Here is a 14,813-nt window from a genome sequence, read left to right as displayed (position 1 = left end):
CGGCGGCCTCGGCAGGGACAGATGGAAGTGGTCACTGGGACAGTTCCACCTCACTGAGCTTCACACACAGGATTATCTCCATCCCAGCGAGCAGGCCAGCAGGTCCTAGGCCAGTGGGGAGCGTGGCTGGGCCTCGCTGGTTTCCATTTGATGGGCTCCTACTGTGTGCAAGGCCCGAGCCAGGCTCTGGAAGGGACAAGAGGCGAGTCCTACACAGTCCTCCCTCTGGGGACTCGTGATTAATGGGGGAGACAGACCGGCTGTCGATAACCAGGCTGTGAGGCTGGGCGGTCACTCGGGAGCTTTTGCCAGGCATGTGCCCACTGCCTTCCACCCCACTCCCTACTCCAGCCTCTGTATTTGCATCTTATCCATCCTCCCTGGCGCAGGGGGCATGCCTGTCCTCTGGGGGCCTCTGAGTCCCGCTCTCTGAGATTCTACGTGTGGGTTCGGATGTGTCTGAAGCAGGAGGCATCTGGGTATGGGGGAAGATCCCGACTGGGGCCAGCAGTGCCACAGGCGCCCTGATGGCACTGGCTCTGTTCTTCCTCGTGGGGCCTCGCCGCCCATGAGAATCCTCTCCCCTTCTCACCCCCATAATCGGGTGCTTCCTCGGTCATAAAGGCCGTCAGCCACTCTTGCAGGGGTGGGAATAGCTCTAAGCAGGGCCTGGCGTGCTGTAGCAGGAAAGTTCCGTTAACCGTAGCAGATAGGGGGGTTAGACGGTTTTAGGGGGCTTCTCTGCGACAGCTCCCAACCTGGGAAAGGGAAAAAGAATGCTCCCCGCTCCGGTCCCTCAGAGTTTCTTCCATTTGTGGATGCTCTGAGTGGGTCTCTGGGCATAGGCCTGAGAATACAGACCTTAAAGTAGCCGTCAGCTTCCACACGTTGGCGAGAATTCAGTGCAGAGGAGCACTTCCTCCCAGAACTCTGAACAAAGTGAGTCCTCGCTCCCTGGGCAGGTACATGCTGTCTGGACAGGAGGGCGTGCAGCTCATCGAGGCATCAGCATCTTCTAGAGGGGCAGACACCACAGGGTGATCTGTGCTTTTCCCACCGAAGCCCCAACATCCCAAAAGCCGAGAAGGGGAAAAATGCTTCTGTCAGAAACTTGACAGAACTGTCAGCAACATGTGACTTGAGCTGCCTACATTGTGAAAGTGAAGGCATTGTTCTATTTTATAGTCAGTAACAATGAAAAAAATTTTCCATCCGAAAATAAAAACAGGCTCTTGGCGCCCCCATGTGGAGTGATCTGGTGCTACCACCTCCTCGTTACCTGTGGCCACAGCCAAGCCCCACCTCAGCCCCCACGCTTGTTCTTGGCCTCTGTGTAAGGAATGAAGGAGGCGAGGAGGTCGCCGCTCTGGCAACAGCTTACACTCCAGGAGAAAACCAGAGTAGGAAGGAAGAGCCCCAAACCCGAGCTCTGTCTCCCTTGTCACCCTGGACAGGGTGACCCTGAGGCTCCCCTCCCTGGGCCTTAGCTTCCCCATCTGTCAACTGGAAGTTGGGCTGGTGATCTCTCAGGCCCTCCCAGCCTCTCAGCTCAGAGCAGCCCACCAGAGAGGGAAAGCCCAGGACCCCAGGCAGGGCCGGTGACCTTTGCCCTTAACTATTGTACATCCCTCAATGAGCCCTCTCACCCATTCACAACACACCCACCCACTGCAGGGAGCCCTGTGCCAGGCCCTCAGCACCATGCCGGGCTGATCTCAGAGCCAGTGCCATGCCACGCGTGGTCCTGGGGCCGATGGAGAAGGATGTGGGAGCCGGACACCTGAGCGTGACGTGAAAGGCGCCGCAGGAGAGCAGGAGGGAGGCTTCCGGAGCAGGGGAGCAGGAAGTGTGTTAGGAAAGAGGTGGGACTGGGGCCCTCGTCGGACGAGAGCCCATCACTGTAAAGTGTAGAGACAGGGGTGGGCAACGTATGTACCAGCAGATGCAACAGCTGGAGCCAAGGCCCAGAGGTGGAACGTGTGCACATGGTCTAACTGACAGTGGTCGGCAAACCGCGGCTCGCGAGCCACATGCGGCTCTTTGGCCCCTTGAGTGTGGCTCTTCCACAAAATACCACGTACCCTAATTAAGTTAATAACAATGTACCTACCTATATAGTTTAAGTTTAAAAAATCTGGCTCTCAAAAGAAATTTCAATCGTTGTACTGTTGATATTTGGCTCTGTTGACTAATGAGTTTGCCGACCACTGGTCTCACATGATCAAAGCAGGGTGCGTGCTAGAGTGAAGGAGGTCATGGCACCTGGCAGGGGCTCCTTGCTCGGTGCTCGGGGCCTTGGGGGCCAGGCCAGGAGACGTAGATGGTGCAGTACCTACCGGCCATGGGCGGGTGGAGGGGGACCTGAGCTGCTGAGCTGTGCTGTTAGGACACGGCCCAGACCCAGTTCCCGGGAAGGGTCAGCGTCAGGTTACACACATTTCCCAGGAGCCTCCCAGAGGCCTGCAGGTGGCGCTCTGCAGCTTTAGGGACCCTCCTAGCGCCACCGTCCAGCGGGCAGTGAGGCTCAGGGAGGGGGAGTGTGTTCCCAAGGTGCCCCCCACCCCCCTCCCGCGCGCAGTACCTGGATTGGAAGGCCCCTCTGCTGTCCCCGGCGGCATGTCCACCATTGAGCCCCCAGCAGGGCTCATTCTGGCCCAGAGGTGAGGGCCAGGCCCCTGCAGCAGGACCAGCGGCCGGGCCTCCGGGGATGGGGTTCGGCGGGCCGACCGGCTCTCTGTCCCGCGCAGTGTGCGCCCCGCACGAGTTCCAGTGCGGCAACCGCTCGTGCCTGGCCGCCGTGTTCGTGTGCGACGGCGACGACGACTGCGGCGACGGCAGCGACGAGCGCGGCTGCGCCGACCCGGCCTGCGGGCCCCGCGAGTTCCGCTGCGCCGACGGCAGCGCCTGCGTCCCCGAGCGCTGGCTCTGCGACCGCCAGTTCGACTGCCAGGACCTCTCGGACGAGGCGGCCGAGCTCTGCGGCCGCGCGCGCCCGGGGAACGCGACCGCGCCCGCCGCCTGCGCCGCCGCCCACTTCGCCTGCCGCAGCGGCGAGTGCGTGCACCTGGGCTGGCGCTGCGACGGCGACCGCGACTGCAAGGACCAGTCCGACGAGGCCGACTGCCGTAAGCGCCCTCCTCCGCCCAGCCCCCTGGGGTGCGCGGCCGCCCGCCCGCCCGGCGCGCCTGCCTGCCGGTACCGCCCCGCTCCACGGTGGCGGGCGCAGGCCGAGCTGGAGTTCACGTGGCTCCTAAGCTGCGGAGCTCAGGTCTAACTCCTGAGGTCAAGGGTCTTCAGGGTACCGGTGCCCTTGGATGCTGCTCCCCCTATCACACCTCCCCCCCTGCCCTCTGCAGTCCCAGGCAGTGGGTACCCTCAGGAGCTCCGCCACCCTCCTACCTGCTGGGCCTGCTCCCCGGAATCCTCCCAGCTGAGCTGGGTCTCTTCCCTGGCCTCCCACGGGTCCCCCAGCAGCCTTCTCTTATGACACTCCACGCTGTTGTGCTGCCCGCTGTATTCCACAACCTGCCTCCGCACCCCAATGTCCTAGGCCTAGGGGATGGGGAAGCTCTCAGTAGCCTCTGGGTGCTCATGCCTGGCACGGCGAGGGCACACACTGGGTGCTCAGAAAGGGTCGGCTGAAGGGATGGAGTCATTAAGGGATGAGCACCAAAACCAGAAAGAAGGCCACGTGTCCGCTGGAGAGGCAGCCCCGGGGAGAGGCAGGAGGCGGGGAAACAGGAGACCTGAGTTTTAGTCCTGGCTCTGCCGGCCAGAGTGCTGTGTGAGCCTGGGTGCGGCCTTCCCCTCTCTGAGCTTCAGTCTCCCGTCTTTACACTGGAAGTGCCTTGGTCGGGTGTCCTTCAAGGTCCCCAAGCTCAGCCATTGGTTCTGTTCTGGCCAGGGGTGGACAGGGAGGCGGGGTAGGAGAGCTGTCCCAACACCGCGCTGGCTCTGACCCTTCCCCTTGGCCTGTCCTGGCAGCCCTGGGGACCTGCCGTGGAGACGAGTTCCAGTGTGGGGATGGAGCCTGTGTCCCTGCAATCAAGCGCTGCAACCAGGAGCAGGACTGTCCAGATGGGAGCGATGAAGCTGGCTGCCTAAAGGGTGCGTGTGGTCGAAGCAGAGGGGCAGCACCCTCCACGAGAACCCCGAGCTCTCCCAACTCCAGCGGGGAGAGCAGAGCTCGAAGCTGCCGCCCCTTGGTCCCCAAGATGCATCTTTCCCCCGGAGCGTTATCTGCCCCCACACCACCATGCTCCCCTCCCTGGGTCCTAGTAGCACAGGACTGGATTGTTAAGGGCTGCATGAAAGGGCACTGCAGGGAGCCCAGCCCCCACCGTTTGTCCAGGTCCACGTCTCCAGGTGGCTTTCACTTGTTCCCAGACTGAGCAGAGGCTGTCCTGCTCCCGGGAGCCCCCTTCGTCCTCAGATGGCTCTTCTGGTCATCACTCACCCCTGCAGGAGCAGAGGCCCTGACCTACTGGTCATCTGGGGAAGTGGGCAGTGAGGCAGCCTCCCCTACCCAGGGCCCCTGGACATAGGTCCCCCCAGGAGATGCTCAGTCCAGCCCCCAGGGGTCTGTTGAGCTGACACTTTCCCCTCCCTGGGCCCTGGTACTGCAATATCAGGTACAGACCCCCAGCCCCGCCCAGCTACATGACGCCTGGGCATCCTGATCAGCCTGGGGTCCTGCCCTGTGAGCAGAGCTCCCACCATCCCTTCACCCAGCTGTCCGTCCTGGGCCACCCTCTGGAGACGCTGGGGCTGGAGCGCTGCTCACCGCCCTGGGCACAGCCTAGCCCTCCCTGCCCAAGGCCTCACGGGAGCTGTCCACTCTCTTGTCTGGCCCAACAGAGTCCGCATGTGAGGGTCCCCGCAGATTTCAGTGTACGAGTGGCGAGTGCGTGGACGGCGGGAAAGTGTGTGATTCTCAGAGGGACTGCCGGGACTGGTCGGATGAGCCTCTGAAAGAGTGTGGTACAGTACCTGTCTGCACCCACCTGCTGGACTAACCCCCTCTACTCCCCTTCTGGCGCCAGGCCACGGCCCTCGCCGCCCCGGGCACCCGCTCCTCTCTGACCCTCTCTCTGGACCCCACTGTCCTGTGGCCTCTGACGGAGCTGCCTGCTTTGGGGCCTCTCGTTCTGCATCTCTACAAATAGAACGGCCTCTCCTTTCCGGCCCAGGTGCTCATAGCCATGCTTCCTCTCACAAACCCAGCCTCTCCTCCTCCTTCCACATGCCGACCTCTGAGTGAATGCTCACTCTGGAACCTTCTCTCTTAGTGTTTCTGCCCTGCTGACCTGCCGGAGGCGAGGTGGGGAAGAGCAGGCAGGTGTCTGTCTGGCTCAGGCCAGGCCTGGGTGAGGGAGGACAGAACCAGCAGCAGAGGGTGGCATCATCCTGAGCCCCGAGGAGCTTAGACTTTCTGAGACCCAGACTCACAGGCTGGACAGAGTGAGGAGCAGAAGGAGCAGGCGTCCTGATGGCTAGAGCTGTCAGGGGGTCACAGGCTAAAAAGAGCAGGAGTCTGGGCTGCAGGTGGGTGGGCATCCCAGGGAACAGACAGAAACCATTTCTGAGGTCAGGGGTTTGGACAGAGCCTCGGTCAGGCCCTCCCTCCCTCCCTTCCTGGCAGGCCCATTGTCACCCAGCACCTCCCTCCAGGGCGCTCAGAGGGGCTTCATTCTCTGGAGCCCCATAGGAACAGCATGCTGCTGCCCCTGTTGAAGATTTTAAAATGGATTTTGAAAGGAAGAGTAGCTGGGTGAAGGTCACAGCCTGCACCTGAGCTTGCAGGTGACAGACTAGCCCCCCACCCCCTCCAAGGCCCTGCCAAGGAAAGTCCCAGAAGAAGATAGAAGAGGATAGGGAAGCAGCAGCAACTGAGCCCGGCCCCACCCCACCCCCGCCCAGCCTGGGAGCTAGCCAAGGACTACTAACCCACTAAACTCTCTTCTCTCTCGTCTTTTGCATGACACGCCAAAGAGAAGTATGTACGCATGTGTTTGTGTCTCTGTGCTGGTGAGAGGCCAGTATCTGTATCCATGGCTCCTTCTCTGAGTCAGGCAAGGGAATTGCATCCACGGACTCTGTGTGTGATCCCACGTCTGTGTGCGTGTGTCTGTGGAGCCCATGGGCCTGTCTGCCTCTGCACGTAAGCTGGCGTGTGCGTGCATGCCCGTGTGCGCAGGTGTGTGCATGCCGGTGTGCGCAGGTGTGTGCATGTGCTGGGAAAGTGTCACTGCCCTTCCTTCCATGGGGGACCTCGTGCTGCTCAGCACCTGCCCCCCACCTGCCCTCAGGTCCCCCAGAAGAATCACCTCCAGGCGAGATAGAACCGGGAAGGCCCAGAGGTTCCCCTCCAGCCTCCACCTTGGTGCTAGCTTTCCAGGGACGGCTGGGCAGGGTCAGAAAGGTCCGGGCCCCCTACCCCTTCTCCCCCTGACCACCTCAGCCCTGGAAGACTCTGCGCTTTCCCGTCTCCCCTTTCCAAGCCATCCTACACCTGCCATTGCATCAGGGGGCTCCTGTAAATACAAGTGTTGGGTTGCTGCTACCTGCAAACGGGGAGAGGAAGTGAGTGGGTGCATGAATGAGGCGGGGAGTGAGTGGGTAGACAAGTGAACGGGTGGTGCTGAGGGAATACTACGGTGTGGGAGAGGTCAGGGAGGGCTTGGAGTGACAGCAAGATTCCTGGAGGTGGTGCTCCAGAGATATCACCCCAAAGGTACCGTGGCTTCGCCCATGCAAAGGGGCTGGGCTCCCAGGGCTGGGCCTGGTTGAGTCACTCCCAGGCCCCCCCAGTCATGGGGTTGCTGTGGTCTTGTTCTTTCAGCTCTGCCAGCATCTCAGGGAAACAGGAGGAGGCCCAGGGGTAAAGGGGAACATTCCCCAAGCATGGCTTAGGCTGGAGGTGGGGCACCACAGCTGTGCATGGCCTGGGGTAGGCAGCTCAACCCAGCTGTTTGCATGGTCATGGCTGGCTCAGCTCAGCTCTGCTTGGCTTGGCTGGAGTGGTGGTGCATGAGCCTGGAGGGCAGAGGGGTGGCTGGCACCTTCCCTTGGCTGGCAGAATTAACCTTCTGTGATTCTAAAGCCCAGAAGATGCTGTGAGAACTTGCGAGCCTTGGTCCTGGCCTCTCTGACCTCCTCTGGGACCCTGCCAGAAGGTGGTGAGGGAGTGGATGACCAGATGACCTCCTGGCATCCCTTCATCCTTTGCAGGAGTTGGTAATCCCAGAACCAGGCCTGTGGCTAAGAGTAGGAATAGACAGGGGCTGGAGGAGAGGTGAAAAAATCCATTGTAGTTCATGGTAGGAGGGCATTGACTTAGCAACCGCTCAGAATAGAAAAAGACCTGGGGATCTTAGATAACCACACGCTCAAAACGGGGGGACTGTTCAGACTTCTGCGTGGTGGGCTAGGTCTGGGCCCTGTCCAAGAGGGACATGACAAATGGGGGGTGTCCAGAGAAAGGTAGCTGATTGGTAGGGATCAGAGCTTCTGAGGGAGCCGTTAGACTCTGGTCAGCCCCACACGCAGAGCTGGGAGCGGGAGCAGAAACCACAGAGAGGAGGTCCTGCGAGGAAGGACTTTGTTCCCGCAGAGGGAGGGGGGCTGCTGAGGCTGCAGAGGTTGAAGCGAGGGCATTTCAGAAGGGGTTGCTGGGGTAGCCTGAGGGTTGGACATAGTACATGCAGGCCTCTCCCACTCTGGGGCCAGGAGGAAGGAAAAGCTGGAAGAAACGTGTTTGTGAAAGGAAAAACCCTAGGCAGCCTGGCAGAGAGCCCTGGCCTGGGAGGCAAAGGACCGGAGTTCTGGTTCCACTCTGTCCCTGTCTGTGTGTCTGGCCTGGAGCGAGGACCGCTCCTCTCTGACCCACCTCTTGCCCAGTCACCTGGCTAACGAGGCTGAGGTTCAGTGAGGCCACAGAGCATCCTGGCTCCTCGGGAGTCCCGCTGCCCTGAGGCACTGCTTCAGCCTGGCCCTCCCCTATCTGGCCCCCACCCCAGGCTGGGCTCCTGGACCCTCAGGAGCCCGTGTCCCTTTCCAGGGCTGAATGAGTGTCTGCACAACAACGGCGGCTGCTCCCACATCTGCAATGACCTCAAGATCGGCTTTGAGTGCACCTGCCCAGCAGGCTACCGGCTCCTGGACCAGAAGACCTGCGGCGGTGAGACCCTCCCCTCACGCTCCCAGGCAGAGGCAGAGCCTCCTGCCAGTCCTGACCTCTGCTCCTCCCCACAGACATAGATGAGTGCGAGGACCCCGACGCCTGCAGCCAGATCTGTGTCAATTACAAGGGCTACTTTAAGTGCGAGTGCCACCCTGGCTACGAGATGGACACGCTGACCAAGAACTGCAAGGCTGTCGGTATGGACGCCCCGCGGTGTCGGGGAGGGGAGCTCTGAGGAGGTGCAGGAAGCAGTGTGTTTCCGTGTAGGTGAGGAGTGGGCGTGCGCACACAGTACTAGGAGTGTACATACACATCACACGCTGCCCTGAACACAACACCCACCCAGACACTGCATAAAGCCACCCGGTACCGTCCACGGAAACAGCATACAGGCAAACTGGGCCGTGCAGACTATACACACAGCACAGGCAGCCCACGCAAAGAGCATGGCATGTACAGACCTAACCGGTCAGTTCAGCCAACTGCATTCATTCATTTTATTCAGCCCTTTGTACCGGACACCTAACGTGGTAGGCACCAGGCTCAGCAGTAAGCAAAACAGACACACATCCTTGTCTGCCCTCGTGGAACTTACATCCTAGTGGGTGAGACAGACAAGAAGCCAGATAAATAAATAAAATACAGTGCGTGGCCGAAAGTAATAAGGGCTAGGAGGACTATAAAGCAGGGGAGGGGAGGGGAGGGGAGGGGGAGGCCCAGGAGGGCAGTGGCTTGCCGTTTCGGATAGAGGGGTCAGGGGCCCTCCCCTTCGTGAGAAGGTGGCCTGTGCGGTGAAGGAGTGAGCCGTGCATCTGTCTGCAGGAACAGCCACAGGCGAAGGAACAGAAGTGCTAAGGCCCTGAGGTAGGAGCATGCCTGGTTTCAAAGAACAGTGAGGAAGCCAGTGCCGCTGGAGCAAGGAGAACAGGAGGAAGTCAGAGAGGCGACTCGGGCAGGTCACAGAGGTCTCCTCCTCCCAGCGAGGGGTGACCCTGGGTTCCATTCTAAGTCAGGGGAAGCTTCTGAGGGTTTTGAGTAGATGAGGGACATGGTGTGCCCTCCCTAGGCAGTAGCCAGGAATGTCTAGGTCACTGATGACCTTCCTGAAATCTAATCTTTAGTCCATAAATGGGTTTTGTGTATACACATGCATAATCTGTGTCATATATTGCACACATCCCACCCCTGCTATTGGCTCAGAATAGAGTGCAAATTCTTCGCCCAGCTGATAGGACACTTCATGGTCTGGCCCCTGCCAACCTCTGCAGCCTTATCTCTTATGTCCCCAAATACACTCCACAAAAACTGAAGACTCACCGTGGCCTCCCTGGATCTCCTCCCTCTAATCTCCTCCTCCCTCCAATCTCACCCCAGCTCCCGTGTCTGTCCTCCATCCTGGGTCCTCAGTCATCTTTGAAAAACACTTAATGCTCCTGTTGCCCTTCTTGAACTATCGCAGTGGGGCCCTGAGCAAAGGAGGTGGCAGTTGCTGGGGAGAGGTGCATTCTAGGTAGAGGGACAACTTAAGCAAAGGCCCCGAGGCAGCAAAGCTCCGTGGTGGCTGAGTAACAATAGGTGGTCTGGAGGCTGGAATCGAGGTGTGCTGGAGAGGCGAGTGATGAGGCTAGGCAGGGAGCGTGGGGTCGCACTGCCTTCAGTGCCAGCCTGAGGAGGACATGGGGAGGATTGTGGGAGTTTGTATCTAATAAAAAGAGGAAAAATCCTTCTGTTATGTGTGGCACGTTTGCATCTTACGCTTTTTGTAACCATTGTTTCATCTGCTCCTCGACCCTGTGAGGTAGGACTTGTCACCTGTCCTGCGGGAAAATGAGGCATCGCCCAGCAAACCAGTGGCAGAGCCTTGGTCTCCCCTTCCTCGCCTCTTGCCCTGACCCTTTCTCTCTCCACCTCTCTGCATGGCAGCTGGCAGGAGCCCGTCCCTGATCTTCACCAACCGGCACGAGGTGCGGAGGATAGACCTGGTGAAGCGGGACTACTCACGCCTCATCCCCATGCTCAAGAACGTCGTGGCGCTAGACGTCGAAGTGGCCACCAATCGTATCTACTGGTGTGACCTCTCTTACCGCAAGATCTACAGGTGAGCAGCCAGGCTTGGGGGGCGGAGCTGCCAGAGGCAGAGCGGAAGGGTGGCCTCTGTGCCCTTTCAGCCCCTGGAATTCGCCAGGACTGAGTTGGGGCTTAGGAAGGGACACAGAATCACAGTGGCTATGGAACTGCAGGACCCCTTCCCACCACCCCCCCGTACCCCCCACACACACCCCCTGGCCTGGCCTTAGGCTGTGGCTCCATTGGGAGAGCAGCTGTGAGCTCCACACACCTGGGCTTTGACTGCCCCCCGGCGGCCTAGTAGGGCGTGCCGAAAGGAAGAAATCCCTGCCTTTGGTGAGGCCTTTCAAAGCAGCTCACAGGTCTGTGTGTTGGATCCTGAGGACTCAAAGATGATGCAGATGCCTGGAGAACCCACTCACAGTGCAGTGACATCCATTGTGATGATCGTGAGTCATGAGGGGGGTTACAGAGGAGGCCTCTGACCCAATCAGGGGCTCAGGGAAACCTTCCCGATGTAGCACCCCCAGTCTGGCCCTTCACTGTGTCTGTGACACCAGTCAGTGACCTTCAGCTCCCAGGAAAGCCCCTCACACACTCAGTTCTCTCCTCCCGCTCTTCCTCAGATACCACGAGCCGGCCGCCCCGCGTGTCCCGGCCCCTTGGGGCAGTCATAGCCCTTCTTTGTCTGAGATCCATCCACTTAGCAGACCTGCCCGGGCCAGGCACTGGGGAGACTGATGAAAGAATGATGGGATGGATGGGTGGATGGACAGACGGACGGATAGGTAGAAACAAATATACCAAATGCTACGCACTGACAACTCAATGACTACCGCCCCCCACACAGACACACACTCAGTTCACACTCACACACACAGAAACAGCTCGCCTGTCCAACAGCTGTTACTGAAAGAGGCGGGATTTGGTGACAGGCGAAATGGGGCTGAGGCGGAAGAGTCAGATGAACTTCCAGGTTCATTTGGGGAGTTTTAGGTTCTGTGGGTGGTGCTGGTCTCTGAGGTGACAGCTGTGGAGGAGAATCAAGGGGGGTTGGGGGCAGTCCAGCAGGCTGGCTGAGGGGAGGGCAGTGGGGTGAGGGGTTCTGGATGTATTGAGTTTAAGGTGTCTGGACATCCAAGGGGGGCCAGTTGGCTTTACAGTCTGCAGCTTCAGAGAGGGGCCAGGATGGGAGAGTCAGAGTTATGGATGGCAGTGGGCACCGTGGAACTAACCTCCCAGAGAGAGGTTATGGGGGAGAGAAAACCTTGGGAGAAACGGCATTTGGGAGACGGCAAGTCCTGTTAATATTGCCTCCTGGGCGTCGGCCGTGTTTTCAGCCCCTTCTCTCCATTCTCACTGGCACAGCCTCCCGCAGGCCCTCTGGATCTCTCACCTAGACAGCAAACAGCCCCCTCCAGTCTCCCTGCCTTCATTCCGCCCTTTCCAATCCATCTCATAGTCCACAGGTGCCACGGTGCTCTCACATGCCCATCTGACCTGTTCAGTTACCTGCTCCGTGAGAAAATCCAACTCCTCAGCGTGGCATGCAGAGCCCACCAATGTGGCCCCTTCCCACTCTGACTTCCAGTCTCATATCCCACCTCCCCAGCTCCACCGCCACTGAATGTCGCGCCTTATTCAGCATTCCAGGACACACACCCCTGGGCGTTTGCACGTGCTGTTCTCTGTGCTCCTGATGCACGGGTCCTTCAGGACTCACCTACAAAGCCTTCTGCAACCCCCCAGGATGACGCAGCCTCCATTTCTCTGCTGCTACAGCCCCGAGTGGTTTATGTAATCACATTGTACTGTAATGATCTGGCTGTAGATTTCTGTCCCCCACGAAATGAACTTCTCCGGGCTGGAGGCTGTGGCTGATTCAAGCCTATATGCTTACCCTGGTGGTCCAGGGACTGCATTGAGTAGAAATTAGCTAAGCTCCTCTAAAACCCACTGCCATCGCCCAGAGGGGAGAGGGGGGAGAAGGGCGCACAGGCAGCCCCGGGGGGGACGCGTGGGCAGAGCACCTGCCCCACGGCCAGCTCTGGTTGCTCCTAGCGCGTACATGGACAAGGCCAGCGACCCGGCGGAGCAGGAGGTCCTCATCGACGAGCAGCTGCACTCTCCAGAGGGCCTGGCGGTGGACTGGGTCCACAAGCACATCTACTGGACCGACTCGGGCAACAAGACCATCTCGGTAGCCACGGTCGATGGCCGCCGCCGCCGCACTCTTTTCAGCCACGACCTCAGTGAGCCCCGGGCCATCGCTGTCGACCCCCTGCGAGGGTGAGTGTCCTCACCCGGAACTTCCTGTTCTCCCACCGTAGGCACGCAGTCACTCAGTCCCCGTGGATCTGTCCTAAGAGCTATCTTGAGGGCTTCGGAAGGCCTTAGACACAGCCCATGGGAGGAAAGTCTGTCTCCAGGACTCTACCGCTCATTCATCATGTCATAGAATCAGGGACACCGCGTCTCAGCACAGAGCGGGCCCTGGAAATTGCCTGTAAACGCTCCGGGGCAGGGAGCCTGTCCTCCCTCTGGTGGCTGCTCACACACTTCCAGAGACAGGCGCCCATCACTTCCTGGGGCCTGTCTCATCTGGGGACAGTTCTGCCCATTAGAAAGGATTTTCTTGTTTTGTTTTGTTTGTTTTCTCATATTCCCCAGTCTGCCTCCCTTCGACTTCCTCCATAGTCCTGATGTAGGTACATGAGGTGAAACCACTCAGCCCCTGTGCCTGGCACATAGTAAGTACTCAGTACATGTTCAGGAAAGAAAGAGAGAGAGGCCCTGGTCAGTCTAGCTGTGTGGCCCTCGTAGTCATCCACTTTCTCCTCTGGAGACCGGAACAGTACGAGAGGGTGGGCGAGGGCCCTCCCCACACTGGCATGCCAGGGCTCTGGCTGGAGCTGCCGGAGGGAGAGATGGCTTCCAGGCCACCCAGCAGCGGCCGGGGACACTGGGGGAAGCACAGGCTTCCCAGCACTCGGATGAGGTGAAGGCTAAAGCACCCGCTAACGCCAAGACTGATTATTCCCGTGGATTTCAGGCCTTCCCAGCCCTACCACGTGTCATCGTCAACATTCAGTGGGTCACTGGCCCTTGTGATCCAGACCACCCCACCGTGTCCCTGACAAGAAGCCCTGTTGGGCTCTTCTCTCTTTTAGGTTCATGTATTGGTCTGACTGGGGCTACCAGGCCAAGATTGAGAAGTCTGGGCTCAACGGTGCGGACCGGCAAACACTGGTGTCGGACGACATCGAGTGGCCCAACGGAATCACCCTGGGTGAGCCCTGCCCTCCGATGGGGGCTGTGCTAGCACCTGGCCCTGACCACGCCCCTGGGTCTTGTTCCTGCACCCCTCACGGTGCCAGGGCCTGTGCGTCCTCATGGTTGCCCCGGGACAGCCTCCGGTGGAGGCCTGGCCTGGAGATGTGGGCAGGGAGGGGGCACAGAAGAGCAGAGATCCAGGCTGTGGTCCCAGGCTGGTGACCTGGTCCCCTGTCCCCTTTTTCCTCCCCAAGATCTGCTGAGCCAGCGCTTATACTGGGTAGACTCCAAGCTGCACCAGCTGTCCAGCATTGACTTCAGCGGAGGCAACAGAAAGATGCTGATTTTCTCCCCTGACTTCCTGAGCCACCCTTTTGGGATAGCTGTGTTTGAGGTGAGCCGTGCGGAGAGGCGTGGCCCACAGGAAGCCGAAGCCTAGAAAAAGTTCATTCGGGTAGGATGGCTCCCTGAGGCTGTCCACACAGGAACCCAGGGACAGGGGAGCCAGCCGGCGTGTCTGTGCCTTTGTGCGCGGCCCCCATGCGAAGGCTTTGCGGCCGTGTCCCCTGGCAGCCTCCCCTGCGCTCCCTTCCCAAGCCCCCTCTCTCAGAGCGAGCTCAGAGGTAAGGCTAGACCACATGTTTTCTCTGGGAACTCGCAGCACCCAGCACTGGGCCCACATATACACAAGGCACCCAGTTATGGGAGGGGGCCGGGAGGGAGGGAGGGATCTATATTTCCTTACAATCATTTATTGTTGGAAAAATGGCCTGAAAGATACTGTTCAACTCAACATACTTTTACTGACCCTTTCTGGACCTTGGGGTCATAGAAGTGAAGCAAACATTATCCCAGTCCACGACGCTCCCAGGAGGGTGAGAGTTAAGACCCTCCTTTGTGCTGACCCTGATAACCTTTCTCCTCGGGGGACAAAGAAGCAAGAACCAACCAAGGTCTCACACATCTACTTCTGCCCCCAAACTAACTCTGCCACCAAGGGAGGGGAGGCAAAGGGACAGTGGTCTGTGGTGGGCATTGGCAGTATTTGCTTGGAGCGACCTCACCCAGCCGTGCTCTGAATTTATGGGCAAGTCCAGCCCCGCTTCAAGACAGGTGTGTTCGGACACATGTATGTGCTTTGCATATTTGTGACATGTACATGTAAAATATATGTATGTGCATGTGTGTACATGAATACATTTAAAAGCATGCTTTCCTTGCCCGGGCCGTTATGGCTCAGCTGGTTGGAGCGTTGTCCCGTGCACCGGAAGATTATGGACTTTGGGTTCAA

At 59.2% G+C, this 14,813-nt stretch overlaps 1 protein-coding gene across 11 annotated transcripts in view; it reads left to right on the top strand.

Annotated features, from left to right (window-relative positions):
• The window catches only part of LRP8 (LDL receptor related protein 8), a 75,712-nt gene that overhangs the window by 44,621 nt on the left and 16,278 nt on the right, over positions 1–14,813 (top strand). For 2 of the 11 annotated variants that reach the window (XM_079778305.1, XM_079778310.1), the window contains exons 5-13: positions 2,748–3,125; positions 3,985–4,107; positions 4,858–4,980; positions 8,060–8,179; positions 8,254–8,379; positions 10,106–10,280; positions 12,311–12,538; positions 13,420–13,538; positions 13,777–13,916. In XM_079778305.1, the coding sequence (XP_079634431.1) occupies positions 2,748–3,125; positions 3,985–4,107; positions 4,858–4,980; positions 8,060–8,179; positions 8,254–8,379; positions 10,106–10,280; positions 12,311–12,538; positions 13,420–13,538; positions 13,777–13,916 (1,532 nt within the window). Of the gene's footprint in view, positions 1–2,747; positions 3,126–3,984; positions 4,108–4,857; positions 4,981–6,841; positions 6,881–8,059; positions 8,180–8,253; positions 8,380–10,105; positions 10,281–12,310; positions 12,539–13,419; positions 13,539–13,776; positions 13,917–14,813 lie in introns of all 11 variants that reach the window. The other 9 variants (XM_079778309.1, XM_079778311.1, XM_079778315.1 and 6 more) reach the window with 6 other exon arrangements.

This window comes from Cnephaeus nilssonii (genome assembly GCF_951640355.1).
Source record: "Cnephaeus nilssonii genome assembly, chromosome: 7".
Lineage (NCBI taxonomy): Eukaryota > Metazoa > Chordata > Mammalia > Chiroptera > Vespertilionidae > Cnephaeus > Cnephaeus nilssonii.
The sequence above is the reverse complement of the archived record's forward strand: the minus strand, read 5'-3'. Positions and strand labels throughout refer to the sequence as shown.